This window comes from Trichomonas vaginalis, chromosome IV, assembly GCF_026262505.1.
Source record: "Trichomonas vaginalis G3 chromosome IV, whole genome shotgun sequence".
NCBI classification, from domain to species: Eukaryota; Parabasalia; order Trichomonadida; family Trichomonadidae; genus Trichomonas; species Trichomonas vaginalis.
Genome location: NC_067206.1, coordinates 25,141,029 through 25,165,660, shown reverse-complemented (window position 1 = coordinate 25,165,660; position 24,632 = coordinate 25,141,029). Strand labels below are relative to the sequence as shown.

Sequence of the window (24,632 nt, the reverse complement as noted above, 5' to 3'; positions counted from 1 at the left end):
GAGTGTGTGGTGGAAGGTTTGCTTCTTTAATTTTCTTCGAACCTCCTGTTTGCTTTGAATATCTAGCACAGTATAAGAATTTATCTACAATCTGCTTCCACATACCAAAACCTAAAACTGTTGCTGGATTTGTTGAGTTCATTGACGTATAAATAGAGCCTATAGGATATAATGTTTGAAGTATTTCAGTCTTTAATGTTTGAAGCTCTGTTTTGTCTGCTTTCTTATCTAACATTGTTGGTAGTTCATATGCTTCAAAGTTTCTGGCATGATCTTCGATATTCCTGCAACTGTTATCTAAATTGTTAAGAGTATCTTTTACGCTTGTACTTGGATTTTCTAATGGTGCACTTGAACCAAGGGTATAGTTCAATATTATGTCGTCTGCTCTAACAGTAGTGAAGGATTTATGTGTATGGTTCTTGTCAGCTTTATTATCATATAAATCTTGAGCAGTGAATTTAACATTATTTTCATCATCCATGACATAAACATTTTTACAGCTAATTTCTTTCTTCGTTGTTATGTTTTCATTCGATGTTAAACCTTGTGGAAAGTTGGAGGTTTATAATATAAAGCAGCCGCGTGCGGCGGGCCCGCCCTCCCCACCAGTTCCGTCAACCGTTCCTTCAATACTTTCTATAGCAACAGTTGAGAAGGAGTTATGTGTATGTTCTTTATCTGCTTTTTTATCTAACATTGCTGGTAGTTTATATGTTTCAAAGTTTCTGACATGACCTTCAATGTTCATACATTTACTATTTAAGGAGTTTAGTGTATCTTTTACGCTTGTACTTGGATTCTCTAAGGTGCACTTGAACCAAGGGTATAGTTCAATATTATGTCGTCTGCTCTAACAGTAGTGAAGGATTCATGTGTATGGTTCTTGTCAGCTTTATTATTTAATGTAGCTTGAAGTTCATTTATATCGGAGATCTTGTGTTTATGAGATTTCAAAACTTTGTTCGTTGCGTCAAGTTCATCTTTGTCAGCTTTACTTTTAATAGCATCTTCAAAAGTTATTTTTGCCTTAACTCTCAATGTAAATCTTGGTTCAACTAATACACCGTTAACAAAGAAGTATGAAGCATAAATTTCATTGTTATAACCAAATGCTTCTGGTGCTTTACCTGTGTCATACTGTACAGTACAGTGTATGTCATAACCTTTAGCACGAATGAATTTATATCTTCTTTCATTAACATCTTCAGTGCTTATTTGTTCATCCTGTGTTAAATATCCATGGTAGTCCGTTATAATCTGTTCGTCTGAACTTATATAATGAACATGGTTTTTATCTGCTTTTTCGGCTAATTTCTCTTCTATCTCATTTATTTCAAGTTCATGCCTACCACCACCTCCCGAAGAAGTATTTTTCTTCAGCTCTTGAAGAACGTCCACTTCGCCATCTTTGGTGTCAATAATGAGACTTTGAGTTAAAACCTTTCCTGTCTTAATGGATGTTTGTAAAACTTCTTCTTCACCGTGTTCGGGGTCATGGTCGTCATCATATCTTGTGAAATCAGAGATGTTGTCATACATTAAGCATATCTGTCTCAAAAGTTCTGCTATTTGAAACTGGAACGAAAGATATACAGAACTTTCATCATCTCCTAAAGTCAAGTCTGCTTTCTTAAGTATTTCTTGAATGTATGCAATGAGAACAGAGTACCTTGGAAAATATTCGAACAATATTTCATTAGCTGTTGGTTTTGGTGGTTCTTCTGGAGTTTCTGTTGGAGTTTCTGCATCTCTTGACTTCAATGCTCTTGCTCTCAAAGACCTAAATGTTAGAGCACCAGGTTTTACAAAGGACTTTATAAATGCTTTAATAGTTCCTGGTAAGTTATTGTTAGCATTAAGTAAGTTCCTTATGCTTCCATCATGTACGTCCATAGCACTATGTAAAAAATCTATACTTTTCTTGTAGTCAGCAATAGACTGACTGTGATTTTTTAAAGATTTGTCAATACCTTTAAGCCAATCTTCATGCATGTCTGATACTGAGCCAAGAATATCATTTGCTTCCTTTAGTGTATTTTGTGCTTCTCGTAAAGTATCCAATCCCGTACGTGCATTGTTTGCTATACGTCTTACAGTATCTATTTGACTCCTTGTTTCTTGCATCCAACCAGATAAAGTTTTAATAGTATCCGAACCATTTGAAATGAAGTTCAAAGCATTTTTAACGTCATCTAAAACTTCTTCACCAAGTACTGCCCATATCTTTCCGATTTGGTATTGAAGAACTCCATATGAAGCAGCTGTTAAACCAGTATTTATAAGGTTCCATATCCATGATTTAGCAGTTTTTCCATCCTTTCCATCTTCACCATCCAAACCGTTTTCGCCTTGAGGTCCTTGTATTCCTTGTATTCCTTGTATTCCTTGTGGTCCTTGAGGTCCGGTGTCACCCTTCTCTCCTTTCAGTTCATCTTTATGTTCGTTATAATATTCTAATGTCATAAGGTGTACATCATTACTGCTACCAGCAACGCCGAGAATTTGTTTCTCATTCATGACTAAATTCTTTAGGCATTTAATGTTGTCGTCAAATCGAAAGCTCTTTAACAATTCAATGAGAACATTTAATACTTTCACTAATGAGGCATCTACTGTAGAATTTATATATTGCACCGTTCCATCATTTATGATGGGAACCTTGCTTGTTGTAATGAATGGGTCATAAGTGTTAAAAGTATCGAAATCAATGACTTTTTTAGTTTTTCCATCGTCAATGACTAAATCATTGCCTTCAATGGTTAAAGTTGAGTTTTCGTTTACTAGTTCATGTGCTCTTCTTGCTTCATTTGTTTCATACGCATATGCAGCAATAGTCATATTTTAATGAGAATAAAATGTTGTTCTATTTGCAAAGTACAGACCCAAACGAATACGGGACAGTAAAGCTACAAACAAACTTAGGTCTTCAGAATGAAGCGCTTGCTTTCAGAGTTGTTGACTTCAATACTATCGCAACTTTTGTCATAACAGATGAAACAGATTTCATAGAGATTGAAATAGATGACAAAAGAAGTGTTATAACATTTCCTAACAGAGCTGGGTATAGAATAGATAAAATTGCTGGAGTAAATACTCTCATAAATGAAGAAACTATTGACAACATAGATGTCGAACTCTCTTCTGAGGGAACATTGAAGTTCAGCAGCGAGAAAGAGTTTAAGATACCAAGAATGAGTCATAGAGTACAACTTCTTTTGGGTGCATACCATATGACATTTCCTTTGAAAAGTGTTGACAAAACGATTGAGATGAAATCTGTTCCATACGTATGTTATGGTAATTGTTTGTACATTGAGTCAAAAATAGCTAATGTCACAGGTATTTCAGGAGTTAATAGTAAAGGTTCAGTAGAATATAAGTCTTTCTGTTATGCAGTCAATTCAATGTTCATTCCAAACGTTCCTGTCATAGCAACTCATTTAGGTAAATGGGTTCGCATTAGTCCTCATAATTTGAAAGACATGCAATTCAGACTTGTTGACTTTCAAGGAGAGCCTGTAGAACTGAAGGCAACCAGTGCGAATGACTGTTTGAAGTTGACTTTTTAGAAAATATTAAATGTAACAGCTTACAAGAGAACTCAGAGCTAAAAATATAAAGTATGAATGTTATGTATTAGGTCATGAACTTTGGTTGTTGCTGTTTGATGAAACAAATGAGTTAGTTATGTCAGTCAAGAGAACAGAAAAATATTGTGTTAGTGAAAACTGCACCAAGTCAATAAGATTAGGTTTTGCATTTATGAAGATGAGTTCGATACTGTTGAAGAAGTTTTGGATAGATATTACAAATTGCTAACTTGAAATTTTTTGACTGACGGTGCAAAGCGCCAAGATGGGCTCAAAGAGCCCTCCTGACTGCTTTAATTTACTAAAACATATTTCAAACAAAGCTTATAGTCAGTAGATAGTTTTGTATACTCGTTCGAATATTTATACTTAAACTCAACTCCTGTAGTTCCTGGTGTTTCAATGATGCGGATGTTACCTATTTTCATGAATAGTGGAGTTTGACCACAGCATTCGATTTCAGGGTCGAGATAGTCAATGACACATTGTTTCCCTGTTATTCGTGATATAACATTTTCAAGGTCCTCCTTTGTTAGAATTATTTGGTTCTTGCTTATAAGATTTACCAAAAGCTTCTTATCGTCTTTGAGTAAAATTGTTTGGTATAACTGAAGAAGGTAATGGTCTACGTTATCTGAAGGATTTGTTTGAACATTTGTGTAAGGGTTGTCGTTGGCTTCTCTTGAAAGAACTTGGTCCAGTGGTGGATACTCTAACTTAACATCTGATGTAGCGTTAGCGTTTGAAGCTGTGTTTAAATTCACCGACTTAAGATCTGGTTCTTTTTCTTTCAAACACTCCGAACTATAGTTCTTTATGACAATATTGTTTGTCGTTCGTGAGTCAACATTTGATGTTGGTTCAATTGGAACATTAACGGCACCAGCTAAGATGGATTTGCTTCTCATTTCATATAGAATAAAAACCTTTTATATGTATGAAATGAACAATATACTCGACAAGGGTTTGAATGTAAAGCTAACGAATGAAAATATTGTTGAATTCACTGAGACAGGAGCTGTGTATAAAGATGTAGAACTACTGAACAAAAGAGCAAAGGGAAGAAGCAGGAATATGAACAAAGGGTGGAAGCCTATAAAAATTTATGTCAATGATGGCTCAGGAGGTTCAAACATAAAGTATGCAGAAAGTTATAGAGTTTATGCTCTCAAAGGTGAAAAGCCTTCATTTAAGAACAGCTATTCTAACGCATATCCTCAAAAGCTAACGGATGGGGAAGTGGATGATATGAATGACAGCAAAAATATTAACAGAAATGGCGACAGAGATGCATGGAATTTGTTTACCATCAGTCAATTGAAGGTTAAACTTTAAAACAATGTTGGTCGTTCCCATGGAATATTTTTGACTTTAATGGTATTAGTCATGATATGAATCTCAAGGTATGAACGAGGAGAGATGAGAGACTTATATGCTTCCCAAATTTCTTCAAAAGGTAATGTTATACCTGACTGTTTCCAAATGAGTTCAATATCATAACGTGAGAAACCTTGAAAGATAACGAAGTCAGTTATGAGACGTTTTATGTTTAAAGCAAGAAAACGCCATGTTTGCATAAGTATTGTTACAGTTAAATGGTAATGTCTGACTTTAGTTATGATGTTAGCTAATGGTGAGTCTGGTTTTGACACTAAACCTTTTCCGGCGAAGTCGTCACAAACGAGCAGAGTGTTTGAAGGATATTTTTTGAAGGGGTATTTTGAAAGTTTTGATAGAATGTAGTTTGTAAGTCGTTTCATATCGTAAACTCCTGAGTACTGACGTAAGTGGTGTTTGTCAATAATTCTTTCCATCTCCTCAGAAGTCTTTTGCATTCCTGACTGTATGAACTCTACGATAGCATAATATTTCCTCTTACGTCGAATGTAACGTTGAAGAAATTCAATGAGTTCGCTATCTGGAACTTTAACGACAGAGGCTTGAACTTTTGACATAAATGTTTTCGCTGTTGAGTCCATAGAGTCTGAAGTTGCTGATATAATGATTTGGTCATAGTAAGAGTCGTTTCCTAAACGCTCTGTTATGAGTATATGACGAATGAGGTTAAATGTCTTACCTGAACCCATCTTTCCACAATAGAAATACACACCATTTGAACAGAATTCATAATCTTTGCTGAAAGGAAGAATAAGAGAAGAGTTAAGTTTGTCTGTAGTTTCATTCATGTCTTCATCTACATCATGTATTAAATGCTTCATTTTATCTCCATTAAAAATGCAAGTCAGAAATATTCAGAAAATAGCACCGAGTCTAACTGACAAGAGTATAAAGATATACTATGAACATGTTATGATGAAACCAACCAAAATTCAAGAAAGTCAGTATACTTATGAATATCCAAGACACTGGGTAGAGTATGTAGGAGGTGAGAAAGCTATTGAAATCAGACAGGTTCGAAGTATTCCAGCAGGAAGAACAATATTATTGAAGAACTTTAATGTTTTGAGATATAATGATGAAACAAAGAAGCAAGATAGTTTCCCTGTTGCTGTGTATGTGAACCTAGACACAGGAGATGACATGAAAGTTTTTAACACAAAGCTTCAAACGGTAGTGAGAGAACAACTGACTGCGGAAGGGCATCCATTACCTTCAGAAGTTACCATAGCATATAATTTTGAAACAAACTCAATAGATTTTAAAGTCATCTCTGCAAAGAAGTCAGGATTTACATTTAATGAAGCAGATGTATATTCGAATGAAAACTTCAAAGCTATTGCATGGTTAGATAATGACGATTGCTTTAAGAAAATATTTAAATTCAGTGACTCAACGATGTCAATAGATGACCTTCGTGGAATGTTACCATCGACGTTTACAGTAGAAGGTTCAGCAGGATTGCTTACAAGATTGTCAATTGGTGGTATTTGGTCTCGTGAGAACATTGTTATAAAATCCAGTATAAGTGAATTTGCTGAAGAATCTATATTATGTCTTTCAAACTACATGTATTCGCCGCCGAAGCATTATAGTATAACAAACTTTGTCAGTAAGTTTAACATAAGACTTGTCGAACCTTCTTCAATGAAAGATGTTGTGCTACCTAAAGATGGAAAGGATAGACTCATTATTGAGATGATTTTAATAGCATATTAAATGAGCTTGTTCTTGAAGGTCATTCATGATGAAATAACTGTTGTAGAAGATGTTAGCAATTGTTCAGACATTTTGAAGCGTATAGATGATATAAGAAAGAAGTTAGATAGACCGCAAAGTGGTGAGGGCGAAGCCCGTGAGAACGCTTATGTTTCATTGACTTTCTCCAGTAACGAGAACTTTTATGAGATAATATTGAAGAGAGATGATTTTAATATGGTGTAAATGGTAGCTTGGGCAGCTTTAGGCGCAATGGGAACAAAAGCATTAGCATTTGGAGCAAAAGCACTTGGAGCTTATGACGCAGTAAATAAAATGAGTGGAGGAAGGGTTTCGAAGACATTAGATGCAAATAAAGGGAAGATTGGAGGCTGGGTTGCAAAGAAGTTAAGATTAAATAAAATAGGGCTCATAAATAAAGCATCCAATTTGGTTGCGACTGAGTCAGAAAATGCTTTAGGAAAGGACGATGAGTTTGCAAAACACGCAAAAGACTTTAATGACCAGATGAAAGGTGAAACAATGCATTTAAATAGAGTCGATGGAACTAAAGAAAATGTTTCTTCTCCACCAGTAGTTCTTCCGTATGGTCCCTATGGAATGTATGGAAACCCTTACGAAAGACCATTTGACCCATTGACTGGTGGAAGTAACTGGTATCATTACGGCCGAAGAAGAAAGACAGTCAAGTTGGAGACAGACGTGAAGAAAGCAACTAAAAAGAAACCAAGGAAGAGAGTTATAAAGCAATGAATTCAACAGGGTGAAAAACCGGGTGAAAAAAGAGGTGAGATTTCACCACTTCACCTAAATTTATTTTTGTGCTATGTTTTCATACGTGTGAGGGTGGTGATATCATTTATTTTTAAGTTTATTTTTATATAAATGACAGAACAAAAATAAAACATATCTACTCAACAGGAATGAGACCCTTACTGACTATGTATTCGTTTAATGCTTTATGAAAACAATGGTACATATTATCGTATGGGTATACACAACGTCTGTTTCCATCGTCGTCGTATATGTAGAGCTCAAATCCAGTCCAACCTTCTTTTGTACAATATGTAGCTTTATTTAAGTATGTATTTATGTAGATAAGGCAATTTTCTTCATCGCTCCAGAAATAATTTTTCGTCTTTGTTGAAATAGTTTTCGTTCCTCTACGTCCATAAGGAATGTATGCAATAAATTTAGCATCATAAGGTATTATAATATATTCAGGGTTTCTTTCATCGTCAATGGGTCTGTCTTTGTTAAAATGCATGTTTCTCAGTTTTACTTGAGTTTTGAATAGTTCACGGAAACGTTCTGGGAAAGAGTCATAGTAAATGTAGTCGGACATGTCTTTGTAATGAAATAAAAAATTTAAAAAATAAAAATAAGGTTATTTTTTATTTAGTGAGGATGGTAGTGAAGTCATTAGTGAAGTCATTAGTGAAGTCGTTTATGTGTCAGACGGTTTTGTAAATATTTAAGGTTAAGTTGGTGTTATGGCTGTATTGTAAAATATACGTTACTGGTTTTGTAAAGTGTCAAACCGTTATCTTGGGTAAGGTGGAACGCAGTGCCGCCGCACCCAATATAGGGATACTAACTTCCTGCCTAGTCTCCTCCTTGGTTCATTCTCTTCAACTTCTTCATCCTGAGCAATGTCTTCTGCATCTACTTGGCCATCACCTTCAATTGCTTCGTTCTCAATCTCGGGCTCTTCTATATCTAGATTTCTGTCCAATTGATCCTCTGCCACTTCATCCAAATGATCAGGGGTGTAGCTCCTTGGAGGGATTTCAAGTTCAGCATTGATAGGTATTGGTTCTTGGAAGAAGAGTGAAACGTCTGGCTTGTACTCAGTATGCATGTTCAATTCTGCGCGGATGACTGACCGGCCCCATGGAGTTAGACCAAAGGCAAATTTCATCAAAGCGTAGTTGCCCTGTTTGTCAAAAACTTCATTCATGTTGGCGATTAATGCATCTGCAATGCGCTTTGACGAACTTGATAATTCAGGACGATTTGCAATTCCGGTCAACTGCTCAATCGTCGATTGAAACATTGGATAGATGTAGCAGAAGCAGCCAACGTCACTCTCTGCATAATTCAAGAGTTTCTTGATTGGTAAAAGAATCTCTTCGAAATTTAACAACCATTGTGGAAGTCCATCCTTGAAATCAATTCCCATATCCCTTAAGATCTGAACAGATTCCGGTGGATCATCCATATTGAACAATTCATAAATTTTAGGGTGTTTTTCTTTTATCCACTTCAGAAGATCCCAGAAAAACATCCAGCGATGATCCGGAACATGAATAACCCTCATATTCAATGCCCTTCTCGTGTCCGGCTTCGATAACTCCTTGCTTATCGCTTTGCAATAATTAATTTGCATTGCGAAAGCTGCACAATTGTCTGCCGTATGCTTCACCACTAAGTTGAGGAGATGCGCAACACATCGGATATAAACGGTTTGAAGACCCGGATATAGTGCTCCGCATCTCCTCCAGTGGCACAGCCCTTTAACTTGGGCGGGGCATCCATCGGCAACAATTGCAGAAAGGAAATCCTTTGGGAAGGTAAAACATTCAAAGAAATTATTGTAATCCCTGGCATTCCAACCATCAGCGATCATAGTATCAATGAAGATATGGTTCTTCATTTTTGCTGGATTGCTAGCCATCACAAAAAAGCCATGCCGGCTTCCGTGTGATGCCGCATCAATTGTTATCGAATAGTAGCCCATCTTGTCAAGCTCAACGTGTATTTTTGGAGCTACCAAGTCGGCTAATGTAATGATTCCATCCCTTATCTCGTCTCTTCTATATGGGATCTTGAGTTGAAAATTGATTACTCCCTTGAAGGTGGAGTAGACATGTCGGGCGAAATCTTCTAGTACACCTGAAGCGGCCATATTGATTGACATGTTGGTATCCACAACAAATTTTACAACATAAAGTAATTTTCTATCTTGTTTTATTAAATCTCTTCTCGTATATGGATTATTTTCACATTGTATTTGATATATATGCTGATGATCTTCATCAAATTCTGATGGTTTTCGATGATAAATGCAGCGCATATATGTTTTTGTTAGTAAATTGTAATGTATCGCTAAACAATAACAATAAAGTCTTTTTCATTCTTTCGATTTTTCGCTTGTATCTGGAAGATAAGCAATATTGAAACATACTCGACATTTATTATTAGTTGAGAATTTAGTATCCTCGAATTTTGGTAAGGGAGGTACTTTTCGAGGGATATTTTTGGGAGGAAGTTTGCAATCAATCCATCCCTCAAATTTGGATTCATATTCATCTTGTGTTTCAGTCATTAATTCTTAAAAATAAAAAGGGTAAAAACTAAATAAAATGGGTAAAATTCAATAGTGTCTGTGCTATCGTTCAATTTGAAGGTGTCTTTTGAAACCGCAAGACACATTGAATTTTTGAATAGTGTATTATGGTTTGACAGACACCAATGAAAAAAATAAAATGATATTTATTTTAAATATATAAGATCCTTATATAAAATATAAATATTTTATCGTTTTATTTTCTTGTTTTAGAAAATAAAATCGTTTTAAATTACTTCTTCATTTAAATTATAACAATTATTTTTGGTTTTATATTTTTTTGGATCAAATCCATTTTAATAGAATTTATATACTATTCATCTATTAGTAAACACTACCGTATATTATTTTTTAAGCTATCTTATTTTTTGAACTTTTATTCAAATCTTTGGTCGCAAGAAGAATTGCATGATAAATAAAAACATGTAATCAAAGTCAATTTTATTTTTCATATTCAAATGGACTGAGTGTTAACATTTAACATTTTTTGCTAATTGTCGTCAAAAATTAGGCGTAAAGCAAAAATTGATATTTCATATGGTTTTATGATAGATAAGCATTATATTCCCACTCATTATATTCGTAAATTTTGAGGTTTATCCTTCGCTTTTAAGATCAATGAATTTGATTTTTATATAAAATAGTTATATATTAGAAAATAATATGAGTTTATGTGATATTATTTTTCAGAAGATTTTGTGTTCTTCTTCAAAATTTTATTTTTTTTATTAAAAAGAATCTTTACAAAATATACATTTACTTTAATTAATATTTAAAAACGTGCTCTATCAAAAGTTCCAAAAATTCAATATTTTAGCTTTTCTGAGGTGTCACTTTTGATGAATTTCTGTTTACAACATTATAAAAAAGAAAAAATAAAGCACGTTAAAATTTTTCTTTCTTGATTTTTTACAAAATCTACTTAGAATTATGCAAAATATGACTAAATAATTATAAATTTCTAGTTAAATTTTAATTTTGATAAATAATTTAAATTTCAAAATATCAAGTTCAGTTCGACTATGTATGTAGTAATTCCTCAATAAAGTGCCAAAAACCTATTAAAATATATGAACATTTTCAACATTTTAATGTTTTTATTTAAAAATTTGATGGAATATGAGCTTCAAACAATTATTATGTAAATAAAAATAATTAAATATATGTATTTATTCGTATTACAACCGTAGTAAGTCGATTCTTCCTTTCTTCTACTGAGTTTTGAATTTGATTTCGAATTGTAAAGAGATTCAAAGGGAAAATACTAGCGGATAAAAACTACCTCCATGAAAGGGTCATAATGGAGTCAAGTTGTATTTTTTGATATTTTTTGCTTTTCGAGCCTAAATAGGTAGCCAAGATAATGCCTAAAAATAAGGTTCTAAATTCTGAAGTTTACATGATCCTCTCGTGTGCACCCTTAAATCTTATTGAATTTTTCATTTGTATTTTTATTTTTTTAAAGAAAAATGAACACGTTTAAAAGATTCTTCTGAACAGATCGAATTCTTGTTTGTAATGTCAAATCATTAACAAAATTTATTCATTAGGTTATTTGTTTTGACTGTTGAGTACTGTTCTTGAGTCATGAAGCTGAAGATAAGAAAAGGAGTTCCTCCAGTTGCTTAATAAAAGTTATACCCTTGTAGATAATTTCATCAAAACTGGAAAAAAAAAATGAATGCGACTCCAATTTCAAAAAGTTGGATCGCATCATTTTCTGAGTCGTAGAATTTTATTATTATTGAAAAGAAGTTTTGATTAGAAATTAATAAAAAACAAGCAAACAAGAGTGATTTTTATTTGAATAGTATAAAATCAAGAAATATGAAAAATTAATCTGTACGTTTATGGGGATCAACTATTTTCTTCCATCTTAATCTAATATACAACATATAAACAAAAAGCAAAAGGTAGCCTAAAAGGCGAATTGCTATTATAATTACGCGAGGTAAGTGCATTGTTTGAATAATAGAAGCTCTCAATCTCAATATCGACGTAAATAGCTCTAAAAATATTGAAATAAAGGACAAACTACCGATTTGATTCGCTTTGTATAAAGAAAATAATTGTAAATATGGAGGAGGGACTTCGAAGTATTCCCAAACGGTTAAACAAAAAAGATATAATTCGTTAGAAAGCAAGCCTTTGATGTGCAGAAAATAAGCAAAGAAAAACGTTAATATTGATATTTTCCATATAATAAATTTCTTTCGTATCAAAGCAATGTATGTGAGTATTACTAAATCTTCTAATACTCCACAAATTTCTGGATATCCTTCTAGTAGAGTGTATTCCCAATTTATCGAAACATATGTACTGTCAATAATGAAATTTACAATCCATGTTGGTAAACTTAAGCTAACAGCTCTATTTTGTGATGCTATTTTGATCAATTGCGGTAATCTGTTAAATAATGGATACATTTTCAAACAGAACTTGATGATTTGGCCTGTTAAAATCTCTCGACATTGAGTATCGTTCCACTTCATCTTAAGGAATAAGTTTTTGGCACATTGTCTCCCTATTAGGCGAAAGAATATGATGAAAAATATCATTCAAAGATTAAAATATTTCAAAATTAACAGTGATTTTTAATCTTATTATTCGTATTTATCATAACAAGCAAATATCAAAGATAATGGAGATACCCCCTAAATAATAGTTTCAAACGTTTACGTTAGCATTAATATTCATATGTCAGAACAAGCAGTAGCAGCTAAAGAACCAAGTACAAAGAGCAGGGATGAACATAGTGAGAATAAATCACAAAATATCTCTCGTAAATCAGAACATGAATCACAGAATATCGATGATTTAAATGAAACCGAACAAGACTTAACTATTCCGGAAGAAGAAGTTAAAGAATTACCACCAAGTCGCTATTCTTATGTTTCTCGTGAAAATGCTGGCTGGGTTGACGAAATACTTGGCTTTGATGGAATTAAGCGTCTTGGAGAAAAACCACATCCAGTGGAATTGATATTTGAGCTGACAGCTCATTATGTTCCAGAATTGCATAGCATGCCAAATATCTGGAAGACTCCAAGAAATCGTCTGAAATCCAAATTAAGAAAAGTCAGAGATTTATTTATTGCATGGGGAATCCAATCTCCATTACACTGGTGCTCTTTTGTAGATTATGATGAGAATGATGAACGCTCATTTTTAAATTATAATTTATCATTAGCTGCAATGAAATGTCATTTCTTAATTGAACAGAGGAACAGTCTACAAGAAGCTCAGCTTGAACAACTTCGCATATGCAGACAGATGAAAGAAGAATGCGACGCAAATCGTCAGAAAATTGAGAAAGTCTTGAAACTTGTAAAACAAAATCCAAATCTTCCATTTGCTGGTCTTATTGAGCAGCTAATTACAAAGGAACCATCTTGTTTCAAACCATTGGAAGATGAAGCAGCTGAATAAAAATTTGATTGTTACGTTCTTTATTAATTAATCACATATTTCTTCGTCCTTTTAAGAATGCAATCGCGACAGCTTATATAAATTGGACTAACTAGAAGAATTTTTTTTATTGAAAATTTGAGAATATTTAAGCTTTTGTTTCAGGTTGATTAAGAGGAAATTTGTTTAAGAAACCAGAAATCCAAAGAATGTATGAATGATCTAAAACATTTTTCAATCATTCGATTATAAACATCAAGCAAATTGGCACAGACAGAACGTGATAATCCACACATAATCACAACAGATTTATATATTTATACCCAGACAATGAGGATTTTTGATCATCTTCTACATTTTCCTTCTTATGAAGCACAATTAAATCATAAAAAGTAGATAGTTTGTGGTGGAAAATGTTCTGTGATCATATATTTGTATATCATCAAATGGGATGCAGTTTCTTTATAAAAATGATGTTTAGAATTTTTGTCACTTTTTAAACATATATGGCAAATCCACCTTATATTCGAGACATGCCTCCTCGGCCACCTCCACCCATAATTGAAGACAGACGAACAGATTCCTATTTAAAATCAGTATATTATCAAGGATCACCTGAATACCACAATCCTCCGCCAAACTACCAAGCGCCACCACCATATGGAATTAATTACATGATCCCCCATAGTCCTCCTATACAAAATCCTGTTTTAAGAGGTCCTCCACCACCATATCAAATTCCACCTCATGAATATCGTCCAGAACAAAAGCAAAATTATTTCTCAAAGGAAAATATAGAAAGCCTTCGATCAAATCCTATGCAACCGTCATTTAAACCGAAAAAAAATAGTAAAATTGTTGACAATTTTTCAAACAGCGATTATGCTGAAGCTCCACCACATGCGACTACAAATGCTACTAAGATAGAGCCAAAAGTTGTTCCGAAACATCAAGAGCCAAAACCAGAAGAGCGAAAAGTTGAAATTCCAAAACCAGAAATATCTCAAGAAGAAAAGGAGAAAAATGAAAAATTATCAAAGTACTTTGAGCAAATATGTCCAAATAATGAAATACCAAAGTATAAACCTGTCGCTGAAGAAGATCCTCAAATTTCTACTTTAGTTCGAACCCTAGGTCTTTCAGAGTATACTTCAGCTCCTTACTGGAGTGATCTTAAATCAAGTAACATAACTTCTGCTATTACATCCCCCATTTTAAGTAATTTAGGACCGCAACAGCTCTACTACAACGTTTAATGCATTTTTAGACATAGGCTCTTAATATTACATAACAAATTTTAATGAAAGAATGAAAAATTTACAAAAAAAAATTATAATTTTTTTTTCAAGGTCAGTTGACCTATATTTTGATGCCTATCTTAAATTATATCGAAACATGATGACAAAAACTCTTGAATCAGCGGTTTATTCTACAAACAAAAAAATAAAAACATTCTTTTTTTTGTATGTATAAAAAATAAACTGTTCTTCTTAATTCACAAATCCAGCTAATGACATTTTTTGTTGAAAATTTGATTGATAAAAATTCAATTTGGATATTAAAAAAAATTAGATATTGTTGGTAAATCCAGTTGTAAGTAATATGTCATATTGTAAGGAATTGTATTGGACTTGTTTTTTTGTTAAATTATTTTAAATTTTTGAAAGAAAGGAATGTTTTGGAGCTGATCAAAACTAAATTACTGAGGGACACCTGTAGCCCAGATTTTTTGTGCTGTTCTTAAGTAAGAAAGGCCTAATTCTCGATCACCGTTTTTAATGCAGCTTGCTCCAAGATCAAGGTTCTTTTGTATTGCTTGGTGAACTTTAGTTGGATGAGTAATACCGGATTGGATAGGAATGCCGATATCTTTGAAATATTGACGAATTTCAGTGGCATTATAGGATTCTCCAAGCTGAGGTTGTTGTAAGATAGGCTTGCTGACATCAATATGGTAGACTCTTTCTTGTACATCCTCTTTTTGAGGTTGTTCTTCAATAATTTCCTTATTTTCTTCATTTTCTGCCTCTGGTTTAGCATCCTCTTCCTTTTTTGGCGGAGTAAATTGTTGTAAAAGACGAATGAGCTTTGAGCAGGCGAGATGGCATTTGATTTCTCGAGACATTGCTTGTTCGCCTTCAACAATTGAATATAAAACAGAACATAAAACGAATTGATCCGGCATATGGGAATTAATAATGCCTGCGCTAAGCTTTTCCTGAAGTGCTCCATATAATTCGTTAGCTACGAATTCAACTTCTCGTGGTCCGTCAACAGGGAATTTAGGTAGTTTTTCGGTGAATAACTTGATAAAATTTTTCGTCTCACCAGTGGAAGAATCAATTTCTTTGCAACTGTCAATGAATACATGATACAAAACAATAGCAGCTGATTTGTTAATCGGTTCTAAGCATAATCCTGAATAAAAATAATGAGCATAATCTTGAAATTCCTTAGGAATTGCAGTCATTAAAAAAATATTTGAGTTGTCAAATTTTTGCCGGTGAAAAAAACAGAAATTCCTGAGTGAGTAAATAATAAAAATCAATACTAGATATGCAAAATGGTAATGCATTTAACTGTTGGAAATGCATAAAACATAATTAGTTAACAAAAAACCTACCAAATCTTCAAAATATCGAAGAAAAATTAATTAATCGATTCTGATACTTAAAAATATAATCTTGTTTCTATCAAGCATATATATAGTTGAATTATCAACTAACTGCGAAGAATTTTCGTTATTTTCAAATGAAATCAAAAATTGAGTAGCAATACATAAAATTTGAGCAAAAAATTACTATGCAATACAACACTATTTACCGTGCTAGGTCTAATTGCTAATTTATCCAAAAAATAAAAATCTCGCACGTTTAAAAATTGGATGTCTGAAAGCTCTTCAAGCACGACAAAATTAGTTAAAACAGTTTCCGAGCTTGCAGAATCTCCAGCTCCATCAACACCATCAACCCAAAGCATAAATTCGTTACTTGCTGATTGCACTTTCTCAACACCAACATCATCGTTATCTCCTTCATTAATAAGCACTCCACGTTCAGATAAATACTCAGACTCTATAGATACTATGATGCTTAGTACTTCGCTTAATGATGAGAATTATTCTCAAGAAATAAATTCATTTTTAAAAGATTTCAATAAAAAGTTTGATGTTACAGCAAATAGTGTTCATGACATCATAGATATTGTTTCTACCTTATTGCAAAGAAAAAATAAAACTAATATGATTCAAGAAAAATTAAACAAGCAGATTCAAGATCTACAAAGTACAAACTTTAAATTAACATCAGAGAATGATCAGTTACGATTCCAGCTTGCAGATCTTCAGAGCAAATCTTCAAATGCTGAACATTTATGCACAAACCTAACAAATCAAAACAATGCTTTGAAAGATACTAACAACACACTTCAGGAGGAAATTAAAACTCTTAAGGCTTCCTTAACATCGATGCAGGATATAATGGAAGGGCAAATACAAGACTTGCAAAATTTAGGTAAGCAGAGAATTGATCTTATCACCATTTGCAATAAGCAGACCAACTTGTATCAAAAATTAGAATCGTGTATGAAAGCAAAAGTACCCGAACCAGTAGTTAAGAAAGAAATTCCAAAAATTATAGAACAGAAACCAGACTTATCTCAGGAACATTATCAAATCATAGCATCTATGATAAAAATAATTGATGAATGTATCAAAACAGATTCAAATCCATATAAATCAATAAGAGACGATTCTAATTTTGAACCAAAAGAGAGAATTATGCGCATTACCAAACTCCTTGTAGAAAACTATAAGCAAGAAAAACAATTATGCTCTCAATATGAGCAAGACAAGGCTAATTTTGAAAAGAAATCACAAACTTATCAAAAGAAATGCTTTGAAATTTTAACTCTTTTTGAAGGACAACTTGACTTCCTACAAAAGCTTTCACATAGCACAGACCTCCAAAATGCACTTTTATACAAAGAAAAAACTGCAACATCGGTAATTTTATCAGATGATGATAAAACAGTTTTGATGCGAAAGTGTGCTAATTTGAGGAAGTTTGTTGACGAAACTTTCATTAATCTTTCTCAATCCAAGATTGAAGATATCATGAACACAAGCGATTCTACTGAAACAATCAGAGTTTTCGATCTCTTGAATACTGATGAACCAGATAATCTCCTTAATAAAGTTCTAAGCTCAATTGGAGAGAAAACTGATGTTGATATTCGTGAAATATTTGATTTGTTCAGGGCTCAACTGTTTATGAATTGTTTGCTAAAGAATCACATCTCAGATATGCATATTCGAGTCGCAAGAATTGGCCAAGAAAATACATCACTTAAGAAATTGTTACAAGAGACAAGAGAAAAGGATATTGTTCCAGTAAAACTCAGGGCTGAAGATTTAGAAAGAAAGTACATGAAGATCAGGAATTTCTTATCCAAATTTGTTCCAGTTGATGATGTCACACCAACCCTAACGTTAATCAAGCGTGCAATGAATGTAGTAAAGAACACAACAGAAGAATCCAATGCTGCTGTTGAAATGGCAGAAAAGTTAAAGAAAGAACTTGATACTGTTACTAAAGAGAGAGATGCCTTAGCGCTTTACTTGAAGAAATCTCAGAAGGACAATAATAAGACAAATAAAGAATCAACCAAGCTTTCAAAGCAAACAAAAACAGAATTAGCTAAAGCTCAGGAGGAGTTAGCTCAAATTAAAGAACAATGTACTAAGTTCACAGATGAAATTCAGGCATTAACTAAAACAGTTGAAGACAAAAATGCTGAGTTACAGAAGAATAAAGAAGACTTTGAAAGGCAAATGCAAGTATTACAAGATAAGATTTTGCTTTTCAATGAAGAAAAGAAACAAAATGATGAAAAACAGGCAGCATTAATTTCACAAGTCGAAGAGGATAAGAAAGTAATTGAGACCACAAAGAAACAGAGAAATGCATTAAAACGTAAATTAGACCAGACTGTCGAATCTAATAAAAATATTGCTGACACAATGGAGAAACAATCGAATGCAATGAAAGAAAATTACACAGCTACTATAAACTCATTGCAATCTCAATATGAAGCTTCCTTAAAAGAACTTGAGAACCAACAAGCAAGTATGATGGATTTACAGTCTAAATGCCAGCAATTGACATCAGAGAACTCCAAATTAAGAGTGGAAAATAAAACATTGGAAATGAAGGTTAAAATGTTTGAAGGTAAAAGTCTTGTAGACCAGCAGAATATTCAATCAAGAATAACAGCTCAAGTAACCGCTGCTCAAATGGAGAATGCTAACATCATATCTTCCCTCAAACAAGTTATTGAAGAAACAAAGAATGGCTTCCAAGAATTGTTTGGCGGAAGATATATTATTCATGAATTAAGTGAAGCTGTAGACTTGGTTCAAAAAGAGCTTTCTCAGCTCAGTCAAAAGGAAATTCAATATGGAGAACTCCTTGAAGAATTTGAGAAAACTAAAAATGTTTTGGGAATTACAACTAATGATTTCAAGTTAAACGAAATTGTTTCAAATATGATGAAGCAAATTGATGAACTGAAACTTTCTTTGGAAGATTCAACAAAGAAATATAAACAAAATCAAGATGATGTTGATAAATTTAGGAAAGAAATTAGAAAATCTGAGAACCAACTCTCGCAGCTTAGAGCATGGGAAAACTGGTCAAGAAGAATATATTCAGTTATAAATGATATGGATTCACTTAATATGTCTAATGATGAAATGAGATTAGTGTTAGAAGAAGCTCTTCTAGCAAGTGTATCTCATAAATCGATATTCTTCAGGACAGATATGCTCAGAACAGAAAAGAATTTAATGGTCAAATTCGATAAAAGAATATTAAATACAAGATCTGTTGCAAAGCCAACATTCAGAGCGGTTCTTATTGCAACTCTTGCTGCAAGAAGGGTATTTAAACTAGGTGGAGCGATTCCACTCAATATTCATGACTCGCCGATATCTTTCTATGAAACTCCAAAAAGGAAGAATTCGGTGAAGAATTCGGTGAAGAAATCGGTTTCCAGTTCAAAAAAGAAATCTGTTCTATATAGTTCAAGTATGAGAAAATCTGTGATACCGATGTGGGCATGAATTGTTTTGTATTTTGATTAAAAATTGTTATTTTTATGATCTTTTCGTTATATTTCCCCATAAATTTTATGTGTTTGGATAAACCATGAAATATTTTATAAAGATCACATAAGGACGTGACTGTTTTGCAATTTCTGAAAAATAATATTATTTCACGGCCTGATTCTTTTCACAGTGATATTGAATGTCATCTTCTTCTTCAAATTTGTACACTAATTGCTCTTTATTGAACATTAATGAATTTGAGCATTAATAGTGTTTTCAGTGGATCTAATCGTTTCAACATGCACACACAATAATTAAAAATGGTAAAATTTATATCAAATGTTGAAAAGCTCATCAAAATTCAATCTCAAAAAAATCTTTTATCCAAATTCTAATATAATTTGTCAAATCGGTAATCCGATGGTACGCATATTAATATTTAACTGTCAAAAATAACTGATCTTGGACAGGAATTGAAGAAAAATGCAAAGACGATATCAAATAGCCCTTTCTTTATAAATAATATGAAATATTATAGTTTTCATTTCAAAATCCCTAAAATTCCTAAATCGTCCCATGGGGCATATTGTTCATGTCACATCACCGATTGCAAAATAAACTATTAAATTTTGCCACTTTTTCACACCTAAATCTGGGGAAATGGCGAATCCATTAGCTTCATACCTTGCAGCAATTCGCAGAACACTTCAGGCTTCACTTTGCCTTCGTAATTTCGCTTCTCAAGAAATTGAGCGCCAAAACAAGCCAGAAATTGAAATCGGCAAGACACCAGAAGTCATTGCACGCCCACTTCTTATTTCTCGTTCTCCATACGAAAAAATCTATATCGAAACAGCAATCAATAGCGTTCGTATTTCCGTCAAAGTAAAGCAGATCGATGATGTCGACAGACTTCTTGCTAAAATGTTCATGCGCTTCCTTGCTCAGCGTGCTGATCAGTTCCGCATTATCCGCAGAAAACCAATTCAGGGATATGATATTTCCTTCCTTGTTACAAATATTCACACAGAACAAATGATTTTATCTAAGTTGATCGAATTCATCATCACATTCTTAACAGATGTCGATAAGGAACTTTCCGATATGAAGATCACCCTCACAAAGCGTGCTCGTAACTGCTCTGAGGAATACCTTAAGATCTTGGTCTAAATTCTACTCTCGTTCAATAAACGGAAAATAATTGATTTTTTTATAACAAATATTTATTCTTTATTCATATTTTCTCTAATACCTTCATGAACATGATTGTTTTGAAGGAATAACAATAAACAACCACCAATATCTATAATATCGCGATGGGATAGCTTAGCTACCTCACCAGGAAGTAATAATTTTCCATTAATTATAATATTTGAGCCGAGACATTCTATATAATAATTGAAATCGGTGCAAAGCTTAATGGAGGCATGCTTACGTGATATAGTTTGAATATGATATGGAGTAAGGTCTATATCAACACCGATGAACTGAGAATTACGACCAATAAGAGTCTTAGGTTTCGTAATTTTATGTGGACCTAATTTTCCAAGTAATGCAGCGTATTCTCCTCTCTGAAATTCGCTCTGTACTTTCTTATCAACTTCATCTAGCACTTTGGTCAATTCTTCCATGAAAGGAATGTTGACAGCATGTGATAAGAAATATGGTGTTAATTGATCAACTGTATTAGCTATTTGCGTGAGTTGATCTTCAGTGTATTTTTTGAGAATTTCCTTCTTGAATTTGATGAAATCGTCAAGTTGAGTTTGATATAAACTTTTTCCCGAAATACTGAGAGCAAACTGTCTGGATCTTAACTGTGCAAGAGTTCGACTTATATGGAAGTAGTTTCCGAATGTTTTAGTCACATCAGAGGCTTCTGATGTGTTTTCTAAACGTAAAGAATTTACTAGATAATAATCTTCAACAGTAGTGAATGGTATTTGTCCACGAAATTGGAAAATATTGTTATTGCAAAACTGTTTCACACGTTCTAATAACAATGGTTGCTTCATTAACTGTAAGAAACGTTCCAAAATCTGTTGAGGAGTATGAGATCCTGGAATATCTGTCAAATTTGGAAAAGATGCGACTGGAGAACAGAAGAAACACCATACACAGAAGGCATCTTCTTCTGCTGTCCATGGTTTATTTTCGTTCTCAGTCATGATTGTCACCTTTTTTGTTAGTCACTTTTCATATTTTTCTCATAATGGATAAAATCGGCGGCCTTCTTGAGATATTAGCAAGCAAACCACATGAGATAGATCCAACTGAATTTTATGACATTCTCAAGTTATTCAACTCTACGAATCAGCAAGATTTGCTTTTAGTCACATTTTTAACAAAGGCATGCCTTGATTTTGCATTGAAAAATCTGTACAATTTTAGTGTTGATGAAATATTCAAGATCATTTGGAATAACGTTTGTTTGTATCATATTCCATATCAATTACATCTTGAAAGATACTTAGAAGCAACAACTAATGAAGAAACATACAAAATAATTACAGATTTCAAGAATAGAGCACAAAAGTGAAAAATGTATTTCAAATTCAAAAAAGAAAGTAATTATTCTATTTGTTTTTATTTTAGTTAGCGTAAGTGTAAACGATTTTTCTAGTTCTTAACAATTTTAATCTCGAATTTTTTTTACAAATATAAAAATATTGATTAATGATTGATATCATTATTCATGAAGAAATCTTTGATGAGGTTCTCAGCTTCATTACCTTATTTAAAGGAATTCTTTATTTTCCTATCATTTATGATTTGTTGATAAGAGAAAACCCAATTGAAAGTATGATTTCAAGACATGTTATCTTAATAAAACTTAAATATAAAAGATGAACTATGCTAAAGCACTAAAAATTTCAAAATATCATGGGAAACTGAAAAGCATATCATTAATAAAGAATATATGTTGTATTTGATCTGTTTTTGGATGCCCATATGTTCTCAGAGGTAAACTCTTTTTAAAAAAGGGTTAATGACGCTACAGTTTGAATAGCAAATATGTGCTCTCAATTTTTCAAGTCCGATCATTTATGAGGATCAGACCATTATTCCAGCAATTCAACGTATTAGAATTTTCCCTCACCTTTTTATTCGGATAAATACGTGACATTTGGATGAGAAATCATCTGAATTTTTACGGGTTTCATCGATATAATCCGTTTTATTTCAAACAAAATGAAACGCGAGCAATAATGTATTCGTGGAATTTCAGAAAAAATATTATTCTCCAAACGGGTTAAATTTTATCAAAATTTGAGAAGACCAAACTCCTCTATTCAATTTGATTTGTTTGAAACATGTATATTTATTGGATATAATTAAGATTTTGTTGATTTCGAATTTAAATTGAACGTTCAAAAACAATAATTCACAGCATAAATCTGAACAACTATAAATTTTAGTAATAATCATAACAAGCAAATTGAAAGCATGTTTTGAACTATAAAAAGGTTGAACTCGTATTTTGGTTACTCAAATTATGACGAGTGGAGCAGTTGATGTATACGGCAATCCAGTCGAAGCCCCGGCGCTTGAACAAACTCCTGATAATATGGAGCCAGTTGAAACCCAACCATCCTCAAAGAAATGGAGAATTATTAATTACATTGGAATGTTGCTTATTGGTTTAATTAACAATCTTCCATACTGGGTTGCTTATGCTAATGCCCAGGCTGTCTGTACTCATTTTAATAAAGACGGCTACATCGGTGCTGTATCTTGGGGAATTGTTATTTTATCAATCTTTGCTACAATTGGCAATGCTTTTCTCACAAGTAAAAACGTTTCTTACAACATTAGATCAATAATTAACGGTGCATTTATGTTTGTTGGTCTTATTGGTACAGCAGTTTCGCCAAACATCTTCGTAGCTATTCTTTTCATATCATTTGTCGGTGTTTCATCCGACTTTGGCGAGGGTGTTATGCTTGGATATTTTGCATCACTTGATAACGATGCCTTACTTGGCGCATGGGGTATTGGAACTGGCCTTTCTGGTGTTTGTGGAGCTGGTTATTCCCTTATCTGTCAAAAATTCAAAGTTTTCTACTTTTTATCCTTCATTTGCATGGCTCCAGCAGGAATTTTATATCCTCTTATCTTCTACTTCATGCTCAGAAATCCAAACGTCGATACTTCAAAGCCAAAAGAAGAAGAACAAGAAAAACTTGAAGATATCGAGAAAATTGAAAGAGACGACGAAGATGAAAACAGCGAAGACAAAGTACCTTTCTGCTCATGCTCAAACTGGTACAAGTCTCTTCGTTTTATATTGAACAATCTCGCAATGTTCTGCTTCCAATATGTTTCTCTCATTTGTCTTACAGACTGCTCAATGACGAAGCAGCAGAGAATTGATGAACCATTCATTTTCGGCTACTTCTCCCTTGGCTATCAATGTGGTGGTCTTATTGGCCGCTCAATCAAGAAATGGTTCCTAATTAAGAAATTAGAAATAACAACTGCAATTACCGGTGTTCTTTTTGTCATCATGCTCGTCAATTCCATTGTAGTATTCATTGCGCCAATATACATGCTCATTCCATTGTTCCTAATCGGATTCTTCGGCGCAATCAGTTACATGTCAGTATTTGCCGTCATCATGGAAGTCCCGAATACAACTCAAAAGGAGCGCGAAATCATTACAAACTATGCTTCTGTTTTTATCGGAGGCTCAATTCAAGTTTCGTCGCTGATTACTTTGCTATTACAAAATGTAATCATCAAGAAGCAATGTAATAGACAGTAACTATTTAACTTTTCCTTTTTATTTAGTTTAAATAGCATTTCTATCCTTATTTAGTTTAATAAAATAAATTATTATTCTATTGATCAAATTTATAGAGTACTTCTTTTTAAAACATGTATAAATATGCTTTTCTATTAAATTCATTGCATTAATATTCTCGTATATCTTGATTATACTGATAATGATTCAAAAAATCAAGAAGAAACTGTTGAAATATAGGCTTTTTGAAGGGATACGTTGTTTCAATATATTATGGATATCTCTTTCATTGTGGAATAAATACGCGTTGTAATT

At 33.1% G+C, this 24,632-nt stretch overlaps 16 protein-coding genes and 2 pseudogenes across 18 annotated transcripts, besides 5 other annotated features; 9 read left to right on the top strand and 9 right to left on the bottom strand.

Moving 5' to 3' along the window:
- Positions 1 to 8,309: part of a mobile genetic element that runs on past the window's edge.
- Positions 103 to 700, bottom strand: TVAGG3_0164990 (annotated as a pseudogene). Its single transcript has one exon. A coding segment is annotated over exon 1 (598 nt).
- TVAGG3_0164980 lies at positions 739 to 1,542 on the bottom strand (annotated as a pseudogene). Its single transcript has one exon. A coding segment is annotated over exon 1 (804 nt).
- TVAGG3_0164970 (organellar and viral DNA polymerase type B) lies at positions 1,691 to 2,520 on the bottom strand (the record flags this gene model as incomplete). Its single annotated transcript, XM_051225105.1, has 1 exon — positions 1,691 to 2,520. A coding segment is annotated over one exon (830 nt), but the record flags the coding sequence as incomplete, so codon positions are not given.
- On the bottom strand, positions 3,887 to 4,501 carry TVAGG3_0164960 (uncharacterized protein; the record flags this gene model as incomplete). The annotated part of the gene is made up of 1 exon (XM_051225104.1): positions 3,887 to 4,501. The coding sequence occupies one exon, from the start codon at positions 4,499 to 4,501 to the stop codon at positions 3,887 to 3,889; it is 615 nt and encodes a 204-aa protein (XP_051110090.1).
- On the top strand, positions 4,527 to 4,928 carry TVAGG3_0164950 (uncharacterized protein; the record flags this gene model as incomplete). The annotated part of the gene is made up of 1 exon (XM_001303262.1): positions 4,527 to 4,928. The coding sequence occupies one exon, from the start codon at positions 4,527 to 4,529 to the stop codon at positions 4,926 to 4,928; it is 402 nt and encodes a 133-aa protein (XP_001303263.1).
- On the bottom strand, positions 4,925 to 5,779 carry TVAGG3_0164940 (protein of unknown function, DUF4106 family; the record flags this gene model as incomplete). The annotated part of the gene is made up of 1 exon (XM_051225103.1): positions 4,925 to 5,779. One exon carries the CDS (start codon positions 5,777 to 5,779, stop codon positions 4,925 to 4,927), a length of 855 nt encoding a protein of 284 aa, XP_051110089.1.
- On the top strand, positions 5,829 to 6,710 carry TVAGG3_0164930 (uncharacterized protein; the record flags this gene model as incomplete). The annotated part of the gene is made up of 1 exon (XM_001303261.1): positions 5,829 to 6,710. One exon carries the CDS (start codon positions 5,829 to 5,831, stop codon positions 6,708 to 6,710), a length of 882 nt encoding a protein of 293 aa, XP_001303262.1.
- On the top strand, positions 6,936 to 7,463 carry TVAGG3_0164920 (protein of unknown function, DUF4107 family; the record flags this gene model as incomplete). The annotated part of the gene is made up of 1 exon (XM_001303260.1): positions 6,936 to 7,463. The coding sequence occupies one exon, from the start codon at positions 6,936 to 6,938 to the stop codon at positions 7,461 to 7,463; it is 528 nt and encodes a 175-aa protein (XP_001303261.1).
- On the bottom strand, positions 7,621 to 8,055 carry TVAGG3_0164910 (uncharacterized protein; the record flags this gene model as incomplete). Its single annotated transcript, XM_001303259.1, has 1 exon — positions 7,621 to 8,055. One exon carries the CDS (start codon positions 8,053 to 8,055, stop codon positions 7,621 to 7,623), a length of 435 nt encoding a protein of 144 aa, XP_001303260.1.
- Positions 8,056 to 8,309: a terminal%2Cinverted (terminal inverted repeat of Maverick-2 transposon ID:TVAGG3_0164900).
- Positions 8,310 to 10,880: 2,571 nt separating this feature from the next.
- Positions 10,881 to 10,918: a mobile genetic element.
- Positions 10,881 to 10,918: a terminal%2Cinverted (terminal inverted repeat of Banshee-A3 transposon ID:TVAGG3_0164890).
- Positions 10,918 to 11,478: a mobile genetic element.
- Positions 11,479 to 11,894: 416 nt separating this feature from the next.
- On the bottom strand, positions 11,895 to 12,617 carry TVAGG3_0164870 (mannose-P-dolichol utilization defect 1 protein family; the record flags this gene model as incomplete). Its single annotated transcript, XM_001303257.2, has 1 exon — positions 11,895 to 12,617. The coding sequence occupies one exon, from the start codon at positions 12,615 to 12,617 to the stop codon at positions 11,895 to 11,897; it is 723 nt and encodes a 240-aa protein (XP_001303258.1).
- Positions 12,618 to 12,713: 96 nt separating this feature from the next.
- Positions 12,714 to 13,558, top strand: TVAGG3_0164860 (uncharacterized protein; the record flags this gene model as incomplete). Its single annotated transcript, XM_001303256.2, has 1 exon — positions 12,757 to 13,488. One exon carries the CDS (start codon positions 12,757 to 12,759, stop codon positions 13,486 to 13,488), a length of 732 nt encoding a protein of 243 aa, XP_001303257.1.
- A 415-nt stretch (positions 13,559 to 13,973) lies between these two features.
- On the top strand, positions 13,974 to 14,723 carry TVAGG3_0164850 (uncharacterized protein; the record flags this gene model as incomplete). The annotated part of the gene is made up of 1 exon (XM_001303255.1): positions 13,974 to 14,723. One exon carries the CDS (start codon positions 13,974 to 13,976, stop codon positions 14,721 to 14,723), a length of 750 nt encoding a protein of 249 aa, XP_001303256.1.
- Positions 14,724 to 15,166: 443 nt separating this feature from the next.
- Positions 15,167 to 15,937, bottom strand: TVAGG3_0164840 (uncharacterized protein; the record flags this gene model as incomplete). The annotated part of the gene is made up of 1 exon (XM_001303254.1): positions 15,167 to 15,937. The coding sequence occupies one exon, from the start codon at positions 15,935 to 15,937 to the stop codon at positions 15,167 to 15,169; it is 771 nt and encodes a 256-aa protein (XP_001303255.1).
- Positions 15,938 to 16,334: 397 nt separating this feature from the next.
- Positions 16,335 to 19,623, top strand: TVAGG3_0164830 (centrosomal protein 2 family; the record flags this gene model as incomplete). Its single annotated transcript, XM_001303253.1, has 1 exon — positions 16,352 to 19,588. The coding sequence occupies one exon, from the start codon at positions 16,352 to 16,354 to the stop codon at positions 19,586 to 19,588; it is 3,237 nt and encodes a 1,078-aa protein (XP_001303254.1).
- Positions 19,624 to 20,211: 588 nt separating this feature from the next.
- Positions 20,212 to 20,793, top strand: TVAGG3_0164820 (actin-related protein 2/3 complex subunit 4 family; the record flags this gene model as incomplete). The annotated part of the gene is made up of 1 exon (XM_001303252.2): positions 20,234 to 20,743. One exon carries the CDS (start codon positions 20,234 to 20,236, stop codon positions 20,741 to 20,743), a length of 510 nt encoding a protein of 169 aa, XP_001303253.1.
- A 3-nt stretch (positions 20,794 to 20,796) lies between these two features.
- On the bottom strand, positions 20,797 to 21,741 carry TVAGG3_0164810 (G-quadruplex RNA binding; the record flags this gene model as incomplete). The annotated part of the gene is made up of 1 exon (XM_001303251.1): positions 20,797 to 21,741. One exon carries the CDS (start codon positions 21,739 to 21,741, stop codon positions 20,797 to 20,799), a length of 945 nt encoding a protein of 314 aa, XP_001303252.1.
- Positions 21,742 to 21,785: 44 nt separating this feature from the next.
- TVAGG3_0164800 (uncharacterized protein) lies at positions 21,786 to 22,112 on the top strand (the record flags this gene model as incomplete). The annotated part of the gene is made up of 1 exon (XM_001303250.1): positions 21,786 to 22,112. The coding sequence occupies one exon, from the start codon at positions 21,786 to 21,788 to the stop codon at positions 22,110 to 22,112; it is 327 nt and encodes a 108-aa protein (XP_001303251.1).
- Positions 22,113 to 23,048: 936 nt separating this feature from the next.
- TVAGG3_0164790 (CLN3 protein family) lies at positions 23,049 to 24,472 on the top strand (the record flags this gene model as incomplete). The annotated part of the gene is made up of 1 exon (XM_001303249.1): positions 23,070 to 24,338. One exon carries the CDS (start codon positions 23,070 to 23,072, stop codon positions 24,336 to 24,338), a length of 1,269 nt encoding a protein of 422 aa, XP_001303250.1.
- Between the last annotated feature and the right edge of the window lie 160 nt (positions 24,473 to 24,632).